General features: G+C 43.4%; 1 protein-coding gene across 1 annotated transcript in view; it reads right to left on the bottom strand.

The window, feature by feature from the left end:
* LOC114901845 (TCR gamma alternate reading frame protein) overlaps positions 1 to 10605 on the bottom strand; it is a 28989-nt gene extending 18384 nt beyond the window's left edge. Inside the window, exons 1-4 of the mRNA XM_029234015.1 lie at positions 10162 to 10605; positions 9715 to 10052; positions 5068 to 5143; positions 4646 to 4966 (exon numbers count right to left, since the gene is read on the bottom strand). Coding sequence (XP_029089848.1) covers positions 4646 to 4966; positions 5068 to 5143; positions 9715 to 10052; positions 10162 to 10204 — 778 coding nt within the window. The 5' untranslated portion in view covers positions 10205 to 10605. The remainder of the gene's footprint in view (positions 1 to 4645; positions 4967 to 5067; positions 5144 to 9714; positions 10053 to 10161) is intronic.
* Between the last annotated feature and the right edge of the window lie 10168 nt (positions 10606 to 20773).

The raw sequence follows: 20773 nt of genomic DNA, 5'->3' as shown, positions 1-20773 counted from the left end.
CAGCGGCCATGGCTCACGGGCCCAGCCGCCCCGCGGCATGTGGGATCTTCCCGGACCGGAGCACGAACCCGTGCCCCCTGCATCGGCAGGCGGACTCTCAACCACTGCACCACCAGGGAAGTCCACAAATAAACATTTTTTGAAAAGAATAAATGGTGGTGACTTACTGAAGGTTTTAGTGACATGATCAGAAGGTAATGTAAGAGCAGAAAGGTGGGTTGGTCAGGGGAGCAATGCTGGTGAAGCAGACATGTTTCAGAGACAGTCGCCGTGAGCCACTGAGAGGCATCTGAGGACCCAGTTTATTACAGTGACAGTGGGGATGGATGGAAGGGCAGGTGCAATAAATATTAACAGGTTTATCAGAGCTTCTAAAGAATTCAAATGGGAGAAATCAAATTACCATTAAGGAGAGCTTCTAAAGGATTCAAATGGGAGAAATCAAATTACCATTAAGGAGAGCTTCTAAAAAATTCAAATGGGAGAAATCAAATTACCATTAAGGAGGTTGAAAGTGAAGAAAGAGACATTTTAAAACCAGAAAGATCAGGTTCCAATTCTAGATCCTCTGCTCCTGGTGACGTGTCCTTGGGCACATCTCAGAGTGTCGGTTTCCTCATCTTTAAAAGGGAGGCGATAATATCTGTTTCTCAGGACTTTTGTAAAGTTCACATGAGATAACGTATCTAGAAAAGATGATGCAAAAGTTCAGGAACAGAGAATTCATTTTCTTGGAAAGAATGGAAAAATCTTAGTGTTGTCTACAAAATCATTTTTCTCATAACCCTGCTTTATGTAACACATGCAAACACACACACCCCTCACTCACCACATTCTAAGGTGACCAACAAAGGCAACTTAAATTCTTCTTCAGTATGAGGAATGACTACAGAAATAACAAGCAAGTCAAGTGAACTAAAGCACAGGTTTCAAAAGGATTCCTTGAAGTTTTGCATTGCTTTTTCAGGTGTGATGATGATTTCATAGTTGACCAAATACAACCAAATTTGGCAGATCATCAGAAATTATGAATCTCATAATTATTGTTAGGATTATGTGGTTATTTCTGTGCTGGGTTTGCTGATTACCCTGCACGTGTCAGCTGGAAAATAAGAGTTTCTACACTTGCACCAAGTCAGAGAGACAGAGGAGTGGGAGTTCTCTGCCTCAGAGCCGAGAGTTTTGGTTTTGGGCTTTGTCTTGACAGCCAGTTCTGTTCTCAGACAGCACACCATAGGCTCTGGCCTGGTTTGTGGTTTCCTTTCTACCAGATGAATCTACAGTTCCCAGGGTCTCCTGTCTCCTCCTTTCAGATCTCATACAACGGGAAATACCTAAAGAACTGTCAGGTTTCCTCATTTCTTTTTTCTAAATACCAAAGAAAGCCAAAGATGTGGAAGGTCGAGAAAACACCATCTGTTTTATACCAAGTATTCTTGCGTGGTGTGAAATGACACACAGACCTTTGCTGTTTACTGAGATAGGAAAGTTTGGGGGGAAGACAATGCAAATTGTGCAGATTGGGGTGAAGGAATGGAATTGGAATCAATCATTTTATTCTGGCGACTTATTAGAAATCCAAGAAGAGAGGTATTTAGCTGTATTGTAAGGGTGTAGATTTTGTTGTTATTGCTGTTCTTCATGTTATTTTCAAGTCTGGCTGGTAAGAACCGCAAAAAGCAGATCAGGGCTACCAAATTTGGAACCAAGTGCACGACCATCCGGTTAGGATTGGTCCCGGGTTTCAGACTGAAGAGCAGGAAATTAAGGGCTTGGTTGGGCAGGTCCTTCGGTAAGTGGCAAAGAATTTACAAACGTATTTGTGAAGAAAGCAATCCCCGTGTTTGATGTGTATGCCAGGAAAATTATTCCAATCATCGAGGATTTCACAACAGATAGGAAGCTACAGAAATGAAGGGGGACTGGTAATAGGATAACAGGGTAGCCATAGGAAAGCAACAGGGAGGTAGACAGAGCTGGGAGTCCATCCCCTGCTGACCTTTATCCCTTCTAAACAGTGTGGCAGTCACATAATTTACCTACAAATCAAACTCAGTTGGGTTCTGGGGACATCACTTATGAAGGCAAGCCATCCTTGTCACAGCTCCCTTTGAGAGAAACGTAATTGCCCTAAAAGGAGTCCAACGCTAACCACAAGAGAGGCAAGAAAAGGCACTGGACTGAGAATCTGAAACGCAGGTGTGTCCTACCTCTGTGGTTAACTGGCTTTGCAAAAAGCCGCTTGCCATCTCTGGGGCCCAGCTTCCTCATCTGAAGTGTTGGCATTGGACTAAATTTGTCCTAAAGGCCCTTCCTGTTCCAACAACTATGAACCCATGATTGAGAGGATTGAAGAGTCTGTCGTGGTTGCCCGAGTGTGACGGGGGTTGAGAGTTAGTAATAGAGAAGGTTTTCTTCCAGGTCCCTTCTGACTCTGTGACACTGTGAGATCCCAGCAGGCACAGTAGTAGGTGGCTTCATCGGACTTGACAACGTTATTGATTATCAGGTAAATGATTCCACCCTCTTTCTTATCTGTGTCCAAGCTGGAATTAGGTTCATCCAGCTTGTAACTGTCAGCTGAGCCATAAAGGATTCGCTGCAGGGGCTCCCCTTCTTTCTCTTGATATCAGTGCACAATGGCATTCTCCAGGGGAGCCCCAGATAGTTTGCAACTTACGTGCACTGTTCTGTCTAGTCTTCAGGGAGAGGAGAGTTGATCCTGAGAAATTCTCATGTTGGTGTCTCCATCTGAAAAGCAAGGGGGACAACCAGAGGCACTTCAAAAGGCTGACGCTGGTCACAAAAACAATGGAAAGACAAGAAAGGAGAAAAGTCAACCTACAAACCCAAGCCAAAGATACAAGGAAAATCCACATGGTTGGCATGACCAGTGATTAGTAAGAATGGGGTGTGAATCAGGACAGGACAGAGGACGCAGTGGCAGCCCTGGTTCTGTGGAGACAAGAATACGGGAAGAAGGTTTGTTTAGAGCCAATGAAAGTCTTTCACAGTAAGATGTCGCAGTGTGATTTTGATCATCTTCCTGGTATAAAGGAGCTTTCAGACTCCCGACAAGCTCACCAAAAATCATTTATGTTATAATCGTTTGATGTTAACATCACCTTGGGAGAAATGGTCTCCTACTTTTCCTTTACGTGTGGCTTCAAACACACTTATCCTTGGGCTCGTTTTCACTTTGTGAGTTATAGATTTTTTGTATGGCTCTCATGAGAATTAGAAGGATATTATCATTACTGTAGATAGTAATACATGAATAACGATCCCACAGCCTTATACAGAAGGTTGTATATTATATAGATCATTGGTTTGTAGAAAGCTTACAAAGTTGGGTGAATACTAACAATTACTGTAGCTATTGCCTAGGATACTACGATGTTATTATACGACATTTCTTCATTTTGCTGTGAATGAAGAAAATTGTTGAAGGAAACAAAATTCCCTTGTTTGCAAAACACCCTGCAATTTTTCCCATTCACCATTCTTAGTCTGTCAGCATTAAAGCTATGTTTTCCTGTGGTTTGGAGGACAGTGTAAGATGTGATTTTTAAAGGGTCCTAAGCTCCTACTTTAGGTGTGATGTCTCAGTGAAGTGGTTTAGTCATAGTTGGACAGGACACTGTGATTGGTTGAATACCGTGCTGAAACTTTCATATGTGAACCTCATTCAGTCTTCAGCCACCTATGCAGCTGTGAGCACCATGCCCACTTAAAATTGGGGAAACACGGACCTAGAGATTGTCATACTGAGTGAAGTAAGTCAGACACTGAAAGACAAATATCATATGATATCGCTTATATGTGGAATCTAAAAAAGAGGTATGAATGAACTTAGTTACAAAACAGAAGTAGAGTCACAGATGTAGAAAACAAACTTATGGTTACCAGAGCGTAAGCGGGGGTGTGGTGCGGGGGAGGGATAAATTGGGAGATTGGGACTGACATATATACACTACTATGTATAAAATAGATAATCAACAAGAGCCTACTGTATGGCACAGGGAACTCTACTCAATACTCTATAATGATTTATATGGGAAAAGAATCTAAAAAAGAGTGTGTGTATATAACTGATTCACTTGCTGTACACCTGAAAATAACAAAACACTGTAAATCAACTATACCCCAATGGAAATTTTTAAAAAATAAATGAAATAAAATAAAATTGGGAAAACAGAAATAAACAATTCAGTAACTCTCCTATATCACCCTGTCAGTGAGTGGCTAAGCAGGAGTTAGAAACCCAGTCCCATGTCACTAAAAAGGACTTGAATCTTCCATCACTCATTCATTCATTCATTCTTCTTTCCAAGCCAACACATCATGTTCAGCACTGGATTATGGCTTCCTTCCCAGGAGGCTCCCATAGATGGTGAAGCAGAGACAATTTGGGGCACTTACAAACCGTACCAAGACCCCAGAGGTAAGGATGGAGGATAATGTGACCTAACTGCAAGAAGCCTCACGGATCAGGTCCTTGGGCTATTTGTTCAGGCACTGCTCAGGACACACGTGCAGGAGAAAAGCCCTTCATGGGAGGCAGAAAGGAGGAGGGGTGTGTGTTTGCACAGGTGTGATGGCGGGGGAGCGTGTTTTTTCAGTGGCAGCGGCGCCCTTGCACACCGTGTATCCCAGCAGGGGCAGAAGTACAGCGCCGCACCCTCCTCGGCTGCTCGGTGTATCCTGAGGCTCACCACTGAATCACTTGGCCATTTCCTTGCTTCGTATCTTTCCTCACTAATCCCTTGTTCGTGAACAACATTTTCATTGGAGGAAATATACAGAATTCGGTTTAGAGGCTGCTCTGGCTTCTGTCGGTACTGGTGGATGTATGCGCTCTTCTTTAACATATCTGTTTTTATCTGGCATTCAAGAGATGCCGTATTTCCTTTTTTGTTGGTAATGGATGTTAGGCGTTGTGTTATTTGAATATCTCCACTTGTGTCTGAAAGAAAAACAAGAGGAAAAATTAGCGAGGTTTTGATGTTCATAAACATAGTCTACATGTGTTCTCTCCTCATGAAAAGCCTGGGGACTGATGTTTACATTTTCTGCCCAAAGAATTCAAGGTGATGATGGAATTTGTCAGCTTAGCTTGAATGACCACGTGATGAGTGTCCACCTGGAAGGGGTGATGGGACTGTCCGTGAGCTATCCCCTCCCTTGGGTAAAGCCACTCACATGTCCAGAGGGAGGCCACCACCAAGACCTGGGGCAGGAGCACCGTGCTGCCAGCTCTAGTCAGGAGAGGTAACTGAAGACTGGGAAGATTGGGAATATTGCAGAGCAAACCGGAGGACTGATTTAGTACGAGGAAGTGGTGCTCGGAACACACAGCTAAGAGCCATAGACTGCAGAGAAAGGGGCTCGTGGTAACGCTCAGAACATCCTGTGGAAATAGGTCTGCTAATTGATCAGCGGGTTCCTCTCATTACTGCGTGATTTTCACCAACCAGTGATGTTAGTGTTAAGAACCCCTTTTCTTGTTAAAGGACTGAAGTCCTTTACTGGCCTAACAGAGTGAGGGAGAGGGAAAAGGAGGGAGAAAGAGGCCTACGTCCATACTTGACAAGCCTCATGGGAAACTTCTAATCTAACATCTTTGACGGTCACTTCAGTGCATCAGGCAATCTCAGATGTAGGCTAAAGGGACAGCTTATTTGTGTATGATGCTGCTCTATACTTTAGATAACCCAGCTAAAGAAGACATTTCAGATTCTCTCTCTCTTTTTTTTTTTTTTTTTTTGCTGTACGCGGGCCTCTCACTGTTGTGGCCTCTCCCGTTGCGGAGCACAGGCTCCGGACGCGCAGGCTCAGCGGCCATGGCTCACGGGCCCAGCCGCTCCGCGGCATGTGGGATCTTCCCGGACCGGGGCACGAACCCGTGTCCCCTGCATCGGCAGGCGGACTCTCAACCACTGCGCCACCAGGGAAGCCCCATATTCTCTTATATTTGAATGTGACCATTAAATGGGATCCTTAGAGATGCTGTGTCCTCGTAGTGCCTTAATATACCTTAAAAACAAAAGCCATTGTTATTTCCTAATGTATAATGAGTGCATCCTCGGTATGGATCATAAAGAAATACAAACAGAAGAGAAGACAATCGTCTTTTGTCCCATCGCTCAGAGACAATTACGTGGTAACAGTTGGTACATTCGCTTACAGATTAACTTCTGTTCATTTAAAAAATTTGTTTCACATAGATATGATGATATCGTATATTTAAGGTCGTGCTCTGTCTTTACTACCTAATATGATACCATGAACATTTTTCTACTCCGCAAGTACTTCCTTGCAGTGTTCTGACTCTTAACAAGACTCCCTGGCTCACCACCACGTTGGCTCAGATCGCTTAGGGTCCCACAGATTCTATTCTTTTTACATAGCCAGTCCACAAAACAGGAGAGCATAACAGGAAATCCATTACACAATTCATCACTCAGTTTTCTTTTTTTAATGAAGATCGTTTTGTGATCTCAGATTAACATCTTTATTCTTTTTAAAAAATTTTTTATTTATTTATTTTTGCTGTGTGGGGTCTTCGTTGCTGTGCGAGGGCTTTCTCTAGTTGTGGCAAGCCGGGGCCACTCTTCATCGCGGTGCGCGGGCCTCTCACCATCACGGCCTCTCTTGTTGCGGAGCACAGGCTCCAGACGCGCAGGCTCAGTATTGTGGCTCACGGGCCCAGTTGCTCCGCGGCATGTGGGATCCTCCCGGACCAGGGCTCGAACCCATGTCCCCTGCATCGGCAGGCGGATTCTCAACCACTGCGCCACCAGGGAAGCCCCATCACTCAGTTTTGAACCCTTGTTATGCTCCCTGTAGCGACCTAGTGTCATCTGCCTTGCCTTTCATGTTTCCTTTCCTTACTGCCTGCACCTCCCAGATAAACTACTTATACTCATATCCCAAGTCATCTATTCTGGGGAACCCAAACTAGGATAGGTAGGTATTGATGGAAGACATGTTCACATATTGAGGTATGGGGAAGTCATTCTTGTTTATACCTCATTTGGCTTGAACTTTGTGCTAACTAGAACAGCCTGTCTTATGGCCTGTCAAACATATATTGCACATTCGCTTTAACCATTCAAGGGAAAAAAAAAGAATGCATTACCAGATTATTTGGGATGTCCACTTTGAAGATACAAATGAATGCCCTTCCCTTCCTATGAGGTCAATGCTAGTACTCCTTTGAAGATGAGATTTCCTTTCCAGACACCGAGATCAAGCTGAGTCGCCATGTACGTACTGATCTGTCTCTCTGAGACCTTGATGAAGCGTGCCCTTGTCATGTTCAATGTCTGTCCTTTGTTCTGACAGAAACAAAACTGTTTGAGGCATCCCAAATGGAGCCGGGTTCCATTGTAGATGTGTTTTCCGGCACGTTCCTGCATTACGGGGAACTTGAATTTTCTGAAGTGTATCAAACTCAAGGACACGACAAGCCCTTTCAAAAACAGTACCTGCTCGTAGCTGCCAGCTCAGAGTCACCCTTTACACCTTGCCGACTCTAATCCTAATTACTGACAGAAAAGCTGTGGTGCTTGAATCTGTGTCTCCTAGGCTGTCTTCAGGTTAGCTCAAGTAAAAAATTTTTTTTCTCTTCCTATTAAAGATGACTTATGAATGATTTGCATTGACAGACAGTTGTGTCCCTTTACTAAAAGCCACAGCTCCTGGCAGGTGACCTCTCTTTCTTTTTTTTCTTTTGGCCACGCCTCACTGCTTGTGGAATCTTTGTTCCCCAACCAGGGATTGAACCCGGGCCCTCGGCAGTGAGAGCACTGAGTCCTAACCACAGGAACGCCAGGGAATTCCCAAAGTGACCTCTCAATACAGATACCCTCCCTGTTGTCATAGCAGTTCCGTGTCCCTAAAGGTCTAAAAGGAGAGTGACTTCATGCTGCCGTGCCAAAGCTGAAGGACAGAGGCTACACAGCCCACAAAACTGAAAATCATTACTCTTTGGTCCTCACAGAAAATGTCTGCCAACTCCTATTTTAGCGCAATTAAAAATAACATTTAGGGCTTCCCTGGTGGCGCAGTGGTTGAGAGTCCACCTGCCGATGCAGGGGAAACGGGTTCGTGCCCCAGTCCGGAAAGATCCCACATGCCGCGGAGCGGCTGGGCCCCTGAGCCATGGCTGCTGAGCCTGCGCATCCGGAGCCTGTGCTCCACAACGGGAGAGGCCAAAAAAAGAAGAGCCCCCCGTACCCAAAAAAAAAAAAAAAAAAAAAAAAAAAAAAAAAATTTAAAGGATTACTGTTTACCTTCATTTATTATACTCATAATGCACATCATTTCTTTATGGAAATTCAAATTTTTGACCTATACCGTATTTTTTATGCCTGAATAACTTCTTTTAACATCTCTTAAGAGTAGGTGGGCTGGCAATGAAACCCCTCAATTTCTGTTTTGTCTGAGAATTCTTCAATTCTCCTTGACTTTCGAAGGATATTTTTGCTGAGATGTCAGTTTTCCCTTCCAATATTTTAAAGATTTTTGTACACTGTCTTCTTGTTTGCATGCTTTCTGAAGAAAGTCTACTATTTTTTCCCCATCTGGCTGCAGGCTTCATCCCCCATTCGGTAACTATTACCACAAAAGAAATCACATCTCCATGCCTGTGTTTCATCACCTGTAAAATGTGAATCATGATAGCACTGATGTCAACGGATTGTCCCAAACATGAGAAAAATTAGACCTAAAGGATTTGGAACAGTGTCTGAGAGAGAGTAGCAGCCTGAATAAATGGACTCTGTGGTGCTCTGCTGGTTCACAGCAGAATCCTGGGGAAAAGGATCCTGACAGGAGTCTCCACCTTGTTGTGTGATCACCTAATGCCCCTGGGGGTCAGAGGCCTGTGCAAAAGGAAGTGCCCTGGTCGGGCTGTCACACAAACCCTGAGTGAGGAGTTAACAGTGACCCCCTTCCTGCAAGGGAGGGCAAGAGCCCCATCCCACATTCACCCCAAATATGTAGGGAGTAACCAAACTCTGAACATATTCAGGATGGCCTGAGAGAGTTGAAGTAGCATGGGATTTGGAGGTTTAAAAAGTCATTTTGGGGCTTCCCTGATGGCGCAGTGGTTGAGAATCTGCCTGCTAATGCAGGGGACACGGGTTCGAGCCCTGGTCCGGGAGGATCCCACATGCCGCGGAGCAACTAGGCCCGTGAGCCACAACTACTGAGCCTGCGCGTCTGGAGCCTGTGCTCCGCAACAAGAGAGGCCGTGATGGTGAGAGGCCCGCGTACCGCGATGAAGAGGGGCCTCCGCTTGCCACAACTAGAGAAAGCCCTCGCACAGCAACGAAGACCCAACACAGCAAAAATAAATAAATTAATTAATGTCAGATGCAGGCTTGAAAAAAAAAAGTCATTTTATCTTGCTAAGCCTCAAATTATTAGTATTGAAGTGGAAAAAGGGAGAATTACGTTGCAACAGTGTTGTGACACTGACATAAGATTTAACACCACCAGCGTGTTTTCTGGCAATGGGTGATTTCCTCTTTGAGGATGAGCCATGTAACTTTCAAGTAATCTCTGGATAGTAGAAGAAATATCACATGCGACTCGCTCTCTTTAATGGGAGACTTAGGCGGGGCTCTCAGCTGTGCAGCCTCAGTAGTTGCCGGTATTGAGGATGTGGGTAGGCACAGAGCTGGAGATGGTTCTTGTGTGTGTTACCCAAGAAACTCTAACACTGTGGACATAAAACCACCAGGCACAGTAGTACGTGGCCTCATCTTCTTTCGCTAAGAATCTTATTTTCAAGGTAGAAGTGGAAGTGGGGGCGTCTTTTCTGGCCTCAATCTTGTTTTTCTTCCCTCCTAAGTCTTTTAGAGCAGGGGCTGTTACGACGTATGCTAGATGTTCTATACCCTGATTTGGTTTATGCCGGTACCAGTGGATGTATTCGTTGCTAAAGTCTCCAGAGGACACCTTGCAAGATATAACTACACTCTTATCTCTTACTCCAGTAACTGATATTTCAGGTTGCTCCAACTTTAATTGCCCAAGGCCAACTGCAAGCAAAGAAGAGAAATTCCCATAAACAAATGACATGTAAAGAGGCAACGATAAAGACCTTCTTCAGTCTCTCCTGTAGACTGAAATGATTCGGAGGCAACTCACAAGCCCAGAGGGAGGAGAAGAGGATCGCTTCCAGGAGTGCCATCCTGTCCCAAACTGGCTCCCTGGGAGGAGGTAAGAAAATGAGGGCTCTGTTGGCAGGAAGTCTCAGGCCAGTGGCAGGAGAGCCGGGCTGGATCTCGTCTCTCGGAAGAAGCGATGGATCAGATCGGGTGGCTCTCTAGGGTTCTTCATGACCTGCCAGGGATATGAGCAGTTCTGGTTTCGTGGGGTTTTCCTGCCCCTGAGTCCTGGGCAGGTGGGCTAAGTAGGCTCACGATCTGGAAAGAAAACCCTGAGACGAATGCGTATACCTGGGGGTGGAGCAGTTCTCACAGCCACTCCCCTCATCCCCCTGAAATTCCATGCTGTAGTAACATTGCTACAGAAATATGTACAGAAATTGTACATATGTAACGTTGCTACAGAAATATCCCTACTGTGTTCTTTCCCTATGTCTATCTTTCTGTAACTGGCTGGTGAGCCAGGACTCAGCTATGAAAACTAACCTTTATTTTTCTGTAATGCTACAGAAAAAAATCAGACACTAGAACATCTCCTGGACATTATTTTAACATTTATTTATTTTATTTATTTATTTATTTTTGTCTGTGTTGGGTCTTCTTGCTGCACAAGGGCTTTCTCTAGTTGCATCAAGCGGGGGCTACTCTTTTTGCAGTGCTCAGACTTCTCATTGTGGTGGTTTCTCTTGTTGCAGAACACGGGCTCTAGGTGCACGGGCTTCAGTAGTTGCGGCATGCAGGCTCAGTAGCTGTGGCTCGTGGGCTCTAGAGCGCAGGCTCAGTAGTTGTCGCACACGGCCTTAGTTGCTCCACGGCATGTGGGATCTTCCCGGACCAGGGATCGAATCGGTGTCCCCTGCATTGGCAGGCGGATTCTCAACCACTGCGCCACCAGGGAAGCCATCCTGGACATTATTTAATATGCCATGTGCACAAGCACTGGGGTATTTTTGTGTTTTTTTTAAATTAATTGAGATGTTACCATGCAAATTATCAGTCAGAGAAATCATACTTTGTTTACAATCAGGGTGCCTTCAAAAAGGGACTAGATTACAATTGCTAGTGGATCTGTGAGACAGAGTGATCTATGGAAATCAGCTTCACTCAACCTGGACCTGAGAACAGTCTCATGAAATTTATGTCACATGCAGGAGCATTTTAAAAGCAATATTCTGTTTAATATGCAACGGTAATCTTTAAAATTAATATGGCACCTAATATCCATTGAGGACTTGCTATTTGTCAGTCATGGTTCTAAATGTTCTCTTATAATTTTATTTAATCCTCTTAATCAGCCTGTGAGGGAGCTGTTATGAACATCTCCATGTGACCAGTGAGGATAGTGGCAAACAGACCCATTCAGAGACGTGGAGTTGGTAAATGTGATAACTCACATAAGTAACCTTTGTTTATCAAAGAAAATGGGTAAAGTACGATATAAAGAAGGACAAAAGAGGCATCCATCCTTTACTTTCAGTTTGAATTTTTCTGTACATTTTTATGGCTAGAGATGGGATTGCTGGATATTATTTACATAAATACACATTTAAGTGGGATTTGCATTGGGGCTTTATATTCTCTTCTCTTGGTTAACTTATGACAGTAAGCAACATTGCTTTAACTAAACTATGTGAATGCTATTTCTAATGACTAAAGATAAGTCAGCACCTTCCAATACCACTTACCCTATCTGACATGAGCTGAATTATTTAAGCTTCTTCTGCCTCGCTTTCCACAGGTACACCTTGACTGCATATATATCTTTCAGATGTTTTAGGAGGCTTACATTATCTTATTACATGAAGAAAATGTTCAGATATCAGTACCTGGCACATCCTGAGTCTTCAGTGATGTTAGGAAATCTTGTTATTACTATAATCAAACAAGAGAAAGTTAGTTTGTTAGATACTTTTTTACAGTAAAACCATAGTAGCTCATTTAGTAAAGTTAGGTTATCAAAGTACATAGTAGAAATAAAACCATTTGTTTTCTCAAGAATATTCTTAAGATGTTGGAGAACTCCCTCTCCTCTCTTTAAATTCTTCTATCAATACAACCTTTATAATTTTAATAGATTGTTATATCCTCATGAATTTTCTTTATATTGTATTGTGGGTATTTTTCAATTCTATTAATAAATCCACAAAACGTTGTTTTCAACGGCTGCCTAGTTTTCTACCCTTTGAACACAATGTAAATCTTTCCCTGTTATTCACCATTTAGTCCGACACATAAGAACCTACTGGAAACTTCTCCTCTAAGATGTGACGCACGGGGTCCTGCTTTGGACACCTCATACTGCTTTATGAGGCACTTTTGAGTACTCAGTGGGCAACCATGTCAAGAAGGGAGCAGAAGTAGGTTGACAAGCTTGTCCTCGAGTTCCTGTCTCAAAAGGGCTTATGTTTTCAGACCTTTGGTTTCTCTAAGGTCTGGCTCTCTACCTTAGCTTGTGTTCAAAGTTTAGGTAACCAGTAACGCCCTATTTAATTTCAAGAAATCAATGGCGGCCCACACTGAGTGAATAAGATGGACAGAAATTAAACAGACAGGATGCAATCAGAAAAGGTTGCCTGCATCAGAGGCAAGAAGAGAAAGGCTGACAGACTGATTCTATATCAGTCTTTCCTGTGAATCCCCCTTCTTTCTTTCCATGGCTTCCCTGAATTAGAAATAGGACTGGAATATTTAGTAGACGGGATGATGGGGGTGAATATGTTGCCATGACTTTGGAAATTATCAAATAAATAAGGGAATACTCATGGCACAGATGCAAAATGATATCCAGGGGGTGCCTAGTACGTACTGCATAAAAAGAATGCATGGATTACAGGATAGCCCTTTGCTTCACAATTATTTGAGAGGTGGCATCAGAAAACAATAGAATTTTATTATTTTATACTTTGGAAAATACATTGCTAACTTACTGGCATTTCACGTATTCTGTGAAGCCTGCAACGACTCAAATCCTGCTCACCTGAGTCAGTATAAAATAATAAATTGTATCAGTGAGTGTTCCACAAAGGTGACTTTTATTTTCTCCATGGAGGTAGGAACCATGCACAGTACTTCTTTTTATCCTCTTATGGTGAAGAGGACAGACCCTGGGCTTCAGTAGCTCAGACCTCTACTCTGATGAAGTCAGGCTGGCACAGCCTTGAATGTGAAGGGAGGAAACATCCTGCTGCTCCCCCAGAAAAAAAGACACTTGCTCCATCCCAAATTTACCTCAAGTATTCTGTTTGTTATAGAATTGTGATCTTTAAATTTTCAGGATAGCCTCAAGGTCCAGTTAAAACAGCATAGACTTCCTGCCTCTGGCCGATCATTTTAATTCTCTAAGCTTTAATTTCGTTACCTATAAGATGGGCAGAAAATGATTTTCACGCAGGGGAGCTGTAATAATTACGTGTGGTAATATATATGTACCAAGTCTAGGAGTCCTGGTACGCAGTGATTCCTTCCCTCAGCCTGAACGATTCCCGGTTACTGGAAATCTCCGGATGGTGATGTGATAAATGAAGCCCGTGTCTACTCCTTCCCAGACAAGACTTTAGTTCATTGGGAAGTTGTGTTAAAGGAAGATTTGGGAACGTCATGGTCAGAAATGCTTGCTGCTCAAGATAGGGCCTGATGTATAAGGACAAGCGAAGATGGCTTCCTGGAAAGCTCAGGAAAGTAGCAGAGAGAGTGAGGCAGAGGCTGGGAGCCCAGGCAGGAACTAGCTGAGTTTGCTCCTGTGGGAAGGCTGTGATGGGGCAGAACCCCGTCAGAGGCAGTTGTTAGGCTCTGTTGGCACCTCTAGTGCTGTGGGTCCCACCGCACTGCAGTCAGTGGCCACAGCTTCTTCTATGAAGTTTATGGTAAGGATTGAACTGGGTGCTTGAAAATTTTCTTGCCTCAAATTTGCTTTGTTTCTCACCTAAGTGAACTCAAACTGGGGTTTTTATTGAGATGACAAACATCTGATGTGTCATAATTTCGTTGGGTTTCTGCAAATACCAGTGTATAACTATATTTTCAAAGTCTTCTTCATACAGGATATGTTATTTGTTTTTCTGTTGCTCTGGAAGATGACATTTTAGGTTGCTCTAACTTTAACTGCCCATATCCAACCACAAAAAAAAAAAATTTTTTTAAGGGAAATTCCCATAAACATCTGACACAGAAAGTGGAAATAATAAAGAATGTATTTCATCTCTTAAGAGCAACTCACAAGCCCAGAGGGAGAAAAATATGGATGTGCCCAGCAGTGACATTTTCCTGTCTGCCTGACCATGTCACCTAGAAGAAAGCAGGAATGTGGGGTTTTGGAAGATCCAGGTGTCGTGTGACTTGGCAGGACAGGAGGAAGATGTAGGTAGGGTATTTCTACTACAAATCTGCTGAGGATTTGCTGGCACCGTTCTAAATATTTTTTTCATATTCTTTCATTTATACTTCTCAATCTTGAGAGTCAGTGGTATTATTATCTCACTTTGAACTATGAGAACAGTGTGGCAAAGGTGCCTTATCTCACGTTAAAAAGCTGGGAGGGTTTCCCTGGTGGCGCAGTGGTTGAGAGTCTGCCTGCCGATGCAGGGGACACGGGTTCGTGCCCCGGTCCGGGAAGATCCCACGTGCCGTGGAGCGGCTGGGCCCATAAGCCACGGCCACTGAGCCTGGCCGCCACCCCTTTGCTTCATCTTTTGCTCTCTTCCCTTTGATTTAATTACGGTCTTTAGTGTTATGTTTGGATTCCTTTCTCTTTCATGTGTGTATCTATTATAGATTTTTGGTTTGTGGCTATCATTAGGTTTATATGTAGCAATCTATATATAGAATATTTTCAGTTGCTTATCTCTTAAGGTCAAACACTTTGCACTTTAACAACTTTGCGTTTATACTCCACACCCCCATGTTTACTGTTTTTGATATCATGTTTACGTCTTTTTATTTCGGATATCCTTAACTGCTTATTGTGGATATAGATGATTTTACTACTTTTGTCTTTTAACCTTCCTACTAGCTTTATATGTGCTTGATTTACCACTTTTACTGTATATTTGCCTTTATCAATGAGATTTTTCCTTTCTCATTTTTCATATTTCTAGTTGTGGCCTTTTCTTTTCTACTTAGAGAAGTTCCTGTATCATTTCTTGTAAAGCTCGTTTGGTGGGGCTGAACTCTTTTTATCTTTTTCTTGTCTGTAAAACTTTTGATAGCTCTATCAAATCGGAATGAAATCCTTTCTGGGTAGAGTATTCTTGGTTGTTGGGTTCCCCCCTTTCATCATTTTAAGTATGTCATGGCATTCTCTTCTTGCCTGCAAATTTTCTCCTGAAAAGTCAGCTGATAGCCTCATAGGCCCAGGCACCAATAAGCTAGAGGGAGGATTCCAAAATGACACTAGCCACCACGAGTGTCCTTGTGGTAGAATGAGCTCCCCCGAATGGCTGCTGCCAGAGTCTAGGTCCCCTGGGTGAGCTCTGTTTGCCTCCTGCCTCTGGGGAGCTCTCCAAGATCATCAGGTGAGCCTGACCCAGGCTCCTTTAAATTACTGCCACTGCCCTGTGAGATTTTGTGTGTGCCCTGTATGAGTGGGGCCTCTATTTCCCTCAGCTCTTTGGCTCTCCTGAAAGTAAGCCCTGCCACCCTTCAAAGCCAAACATTATGGTGGCTCGTCATTCCAGTGCAGGACCCCCGGGCTGGGGAGTCCAATGTGGGGCTTGGTACCCTTGCTTCTTGGGGTGAACCTCTGAGATTGTAGTTATTCTCCCACACGTGGGTCACCCACCCTGGGTTATGGGTCTTGCCTATACTGCACCTTCACCCCTTCTACCCATCTTGTTGTGGTTCCTTCTTTATATCTTTAGTTGTAGAAGATCTCTTTTGCTAGTCTTCGGGTCTCTCTCATCAACAATTTACAGTTGCTCTGTAAATAGTTGTAATTGGGTGTGCCCATGACAGGAGATGAGCTCAGGGTCTTCCTACTCTGCCATCTTCTTTGATAATTCTTTTTTTTTTTTTTGCGGTACGCGGGCCTCTCACTGTCGTGGCCTCTCCCATTGCGGAGCACAGGCTCCGGATGTGCAGGCTCAGCAGCCATGGCTCACGGGCCCAGCCGCTCCGCAGCACGTGGGATTTTCCTGGACCAGGGCACGAACCCGTGTCCCCTGCATCGGCAGGGGGACTCCCAACCACTGCGCCACCAAGGAAGCCCTGATGATTCTTTTTACCTAGACTCGTTTTGTCTTTCCTTTGGGCCAGGAAGCTTCATAGAGTCAATTTATTTAAAACCCTGTTTCTTGTCTACATGATTCTATGAACTTATTACATCCTAAATAGGGCCATCCCATAGCACATAAGGCTCCTTTTTACTCATTAAAAAAGACACACCCCCTATGCAGAATTAGAAAAAGGCAGTCTCTTGAGACTAACATAGCCCTGGTCCTGAGGGTAGATGGGGGGTGGGCATGGGAAGGGATACCCAACCCCTAAGCACCCTTGAGCAGGGCACAGTGACAGAATATACACATGCCACCACTCAGTGCGTGTGTGTGGTATGGGAGCATCATTACTGTGTATAACTGATGTATCTCTTCCTCATTCTGACACTGGAAGAAGATACTAAACTTAGCAATTTAGAATAGTCTCTGCTATTTTTTTTAAATTATTTTTTAATTTTTTTGCGGTACGCGGGCCTCTCACTGTTGTGGCCTCTCCCGTTGCGGAGCACAGGCCCCAGACGCGCAGGCTCAGCGGCCATGGCTCACGGGCCCAGCCGCTCCGCGGCATGTGGGATCTTCCCAGACCAGGGCATGAACCCGTGTCTCCTGCATCGGCAGGTGGAGTCTCAACCACTGCGCCACCAGGGAAGCCCTAGTCTCTGCTATTTTAGAACGGTCTCCTTCAGGTTACTTCGGTCCATCTTTTTTGCTCCTCTCTCTTCCTTCCTCTCGTCCCCCAGAGGGTATCAGTACACATAGGAGGAGTGTGAATTCTTGTAGTCATCCTCCCGCCCCCCTTGTGTTCTCATCAATTTCCAGCTCTTTGTCCTGCTGGCCTCTGGGATTTGGTCTCTTCCGCTCAGTTGGCTGGTACAATAATCAGAATTTAACCTACCACTATTGATGCCACATGGTCTACCCCTTAAACTTACACAATCTTGTTTATCAATTTTATCTCAATAAACATGGGGAAAATAGATAAAATAAAAGAAGCAAAAAGGGAGCTGTTTCTGAGCACAGCCACTATCTCCTTCCATGGGTGGTAACCTCATGGTTTAGTTTTAACAGAAGAAGGACTACAGGTGACATGATTTATGTAGGAGAGTAAAAATATGCTGCCTACGAATTTCCAAAATATTACCCTCATTGCACAGTGTGATTGTACTTTAAGTCTAGGCTATGGAGTTTTGAGCCCTCTTTATGTACCCCGTCTATGATATTTCTTGCTAAATTAAATTCATAAAATATAGAAGATAGATGATTTTCTTAGACTTTTACCTTCCCCTAGGGGCGAAGGGTCCTAGGGCAGACTGTACAGAAACAAAGCTCTTTAAGATGTGCCCCAAGGTGACTTTCTAGCCATGACCTCTTGAGTGGCTACTCATTCTGTCCTGACCAGGCTCTACCAGGCAGGGAGATAGGTCTGGGACAATCCATATTTGCTCACAAATGCCAAAGTATATTCTTATAAAGTTAGTAAACACTAAGGGTATTCAAAGTGGCCCAATAGTGCAACTGAAACAGCACGGACTATTTTTTTGGACTGATTGCTGCCTCTGTCTAAGCATCAATTCCTTCTTGCATGAAACATGCTTATTTGCAGAGTTTTTAGTCACATAAGCTTCTGAACACATATGACATCTAACACGTCATCTGGTAGCCATTGGGAGCTAAATGGATGTAAATTCCACTATGTTCATTGTCAGTACCTTTGGCCTGAGCTTTTCACAATTACTGAAAATCTCTGGGAAATGAAATAATGCACCTTGCCTTTTCTTCTCTCTGAGATAATCAGGCCATTTCAACATACATATTCTCTAAATAGGAACCCATGTCTATAGGAAATGATGTCAGACCAGACTTTTGGGGGCACAGTTATTAACATCTGTATGGGTACAACTGATAGCCATCAGACTCCCTTTCCTCTTTCCTTTGATATGAGGCATCGACCTGAGAAGCACAGGAAGTGCTGCAGGCTGAGGCTGAGGTCTAGCCAGGGCTGAGATCTGGACTTGGGACCGAGGTTGCTCCATGTTGGGAAGGATGTGGTCACAAGTCATGATAAGGGGTGTTTTTGCTCATTGTCTTGGCTCTAATGATACTGTAGGTTCCCAGGGCCCATTATATTAGGTCTTCATTTCATCTTCTTTTGTGAATTTTATGTACTCTGTGGTTGCAATTCTTTGATTATAACTGACCTTAAATAAGGTTTTTTTCAAGTAAATATCTGACCCTCAAAAGCCTGACTTGGTTTCAGCACCTGTGTGGTATGGAAAGTTATATCTGGATACCCTACAGTGAAAACATATGTTTCCTTTCTGCTATTAAATATTTTCATTTGCTTCAATTGGAATAGCATTTCCAACCAAAAGCAAAATAATCAAGAAATAAGACATTACTTTTTCTTTGGTGGCATGGGTAATTCTATTTTTTCTTGAAGTATAGTTGATTTGCTATATTATGCTTCCTTCAGGTGTACAACATAGTGATTCAGTATTTTTATAGATTATACTCCATTTAAAGTTATTGCAAAACAATAGCTCTGTTTCTCTGTGCTCTTGCTTATTATTCTGTACATAGTAGTTTGTATCTCTTAAACCCATCCCCCTATCTTGCCCTCCCCACCTCCCTCTCCACACTGGTAACCACTAGTTTGTTCTCTATACCTGTGAGTCTGTTGCTATTTTGTTATTTACATTCTTTTGTTTTATTTTTCAGATTCCACATATAAGTGATAACATAGAGTATTTGTCTTCCTCTGTCTGACTTATCTCACTGGAATTTACTTTATTAAAAAATCCTCACCACATCTGAAAAATAGGGAAACAAATTTACGTTCCCAGCATGAGTGACGAACAGATGAACATTTGTAGCCATACATCCTGTCTGCCCAGGCTGAGTGCCCAAAAAGGATAAGCAGCAGATAGGGAAGAGGCCCAGGAAAAGGAGGAGAGAGCCCCCCAGGGTGTGAGCAGATGAAACACATCCCTCCACTGGGTGAATTGGTATAAAAAGGAATGTCCACATGCACTTTCACCTTTTGGTTCCTGGACATAAACCTTCTGGCTATGAGTTAGATGTCACTATATTTGGCCCCTGGAGGAGAACGCAGCCAATCCAAGGCCACCTGTCAGGGAGGGAGCCCTGACCTCACTCTCTGCCCACTTTCCAGTCTCCCAAACAGCAACCAGAGATAAGACCATTAACCTAGTCCATGAAGGTCTGACTCGTAAGGCATACAGGACAGTTAAGAGAAGTGGACAGTCAATCTGGAAGAGCAAAAGGAAGAAGTCAAGCACGTGGTCAAATAAAGCGGGTTATGTTTGCCCCAAAATAAGTAATATAAGTTGAAGAGTAAGAAGAAGGTTTCATCAATCTTGTTTCATTTCACTTTCCACAAAGCCACTAAGATCCCGTCCCTAACAGAACAGGATGTGCCACTGCTCCTTCAGTAAGAAAACAGGAAACTGGACGGGTGTTGAGAAAGTATCATTAAATTCTGTGCTTTCTAGTTGATAAACTTCATAGAGAGGAGCATGTGTTTCTTTGTTATTTCCTCAGGGCTTGGAAATCCTAGTGCCCAAGGCAGGAATGCTTTTGTCAGGTGACACAGTCATGGTTTCTTTGAACTTCAAATTCCATCAGCTGAAATTAAATGGAAATCAATGATTTCCAATGTGCCCATTAGTGGAATCCATAGGGGTTAGCCTTCTGCGTCGAGAGCCGGTCGAAAGTCTATCTTCTCCCTACTCTCCAGGTGAAGATCCCATGAGGCTGATTTTCTAGCAACCTTCCATGAGAGGTAGAAGATCATGTTCTCAGGCAATAGGAGTGCCAAACAACCTTGCAGACAGAAACCCCTCCTGTGCAATGAAGTGTGAAGTTTTTGCTCATCACGGCATCTGCATCTGGACAAAACAGAAGTAAAGAAAGCAAGAACGTCGTAGCACAGTGTTAATAAGAAGACTGCATATTTTTGGCACTATCTGTACTACTTAGTGTCTATAATAAGGTAAAAAAGGACATTTAAGCCCAATAAGCCACCCTGAGCATTAACACTGTCTCTCACTTGCCAGACAGGATCACTGGGAATCAAGAGAGAAAACAAGATTTCATTTTGTAAAGAAGCAAAAGTTGTTAGAGAAGAGGGGAGAAAAAAAATGGTCAAGACAGAGCCCATTACAGGCCTTTCTAACCATCAAATTTCATGTTACTCTAAGTGCTTAAAGGTTTCTGAGGTATTTTTAATATTATGAAATGTGTGAATTCTTTTTAAAAATAAAATAAAATTCAAAAGTAATAAAAGTTTTCTATTAGACAATATAGGGGCCACAGAACTGACATAGAAAAAATTTATCCATGATCCCAACCTCCAGAGGTGAC

The sequence above is a fragment of the Monodon monoceros genome, unplaced genomic scaffold, assembly GCF_005190385.1.
Source record: "Monodon monoceros isolate NGI ecotype Baffin Bay Population unplaced genomic scaffold, NGI_Narwhal_1 Super_Scaffold_2, whole genome shotgun sequence".
Taxonomy (NCBI): domain Eukaryota; kingdom Metazoa; phylum Chordata; class Mammalia; order Artiodactyla; family Monodontidae; genus Monodon; species Monodon monoceros.
The sequence above is the reverse complement of the archived record's forward strand: the minus strand, read 5'-3'. Positions and strand labels throughout refer to the sequence as shown.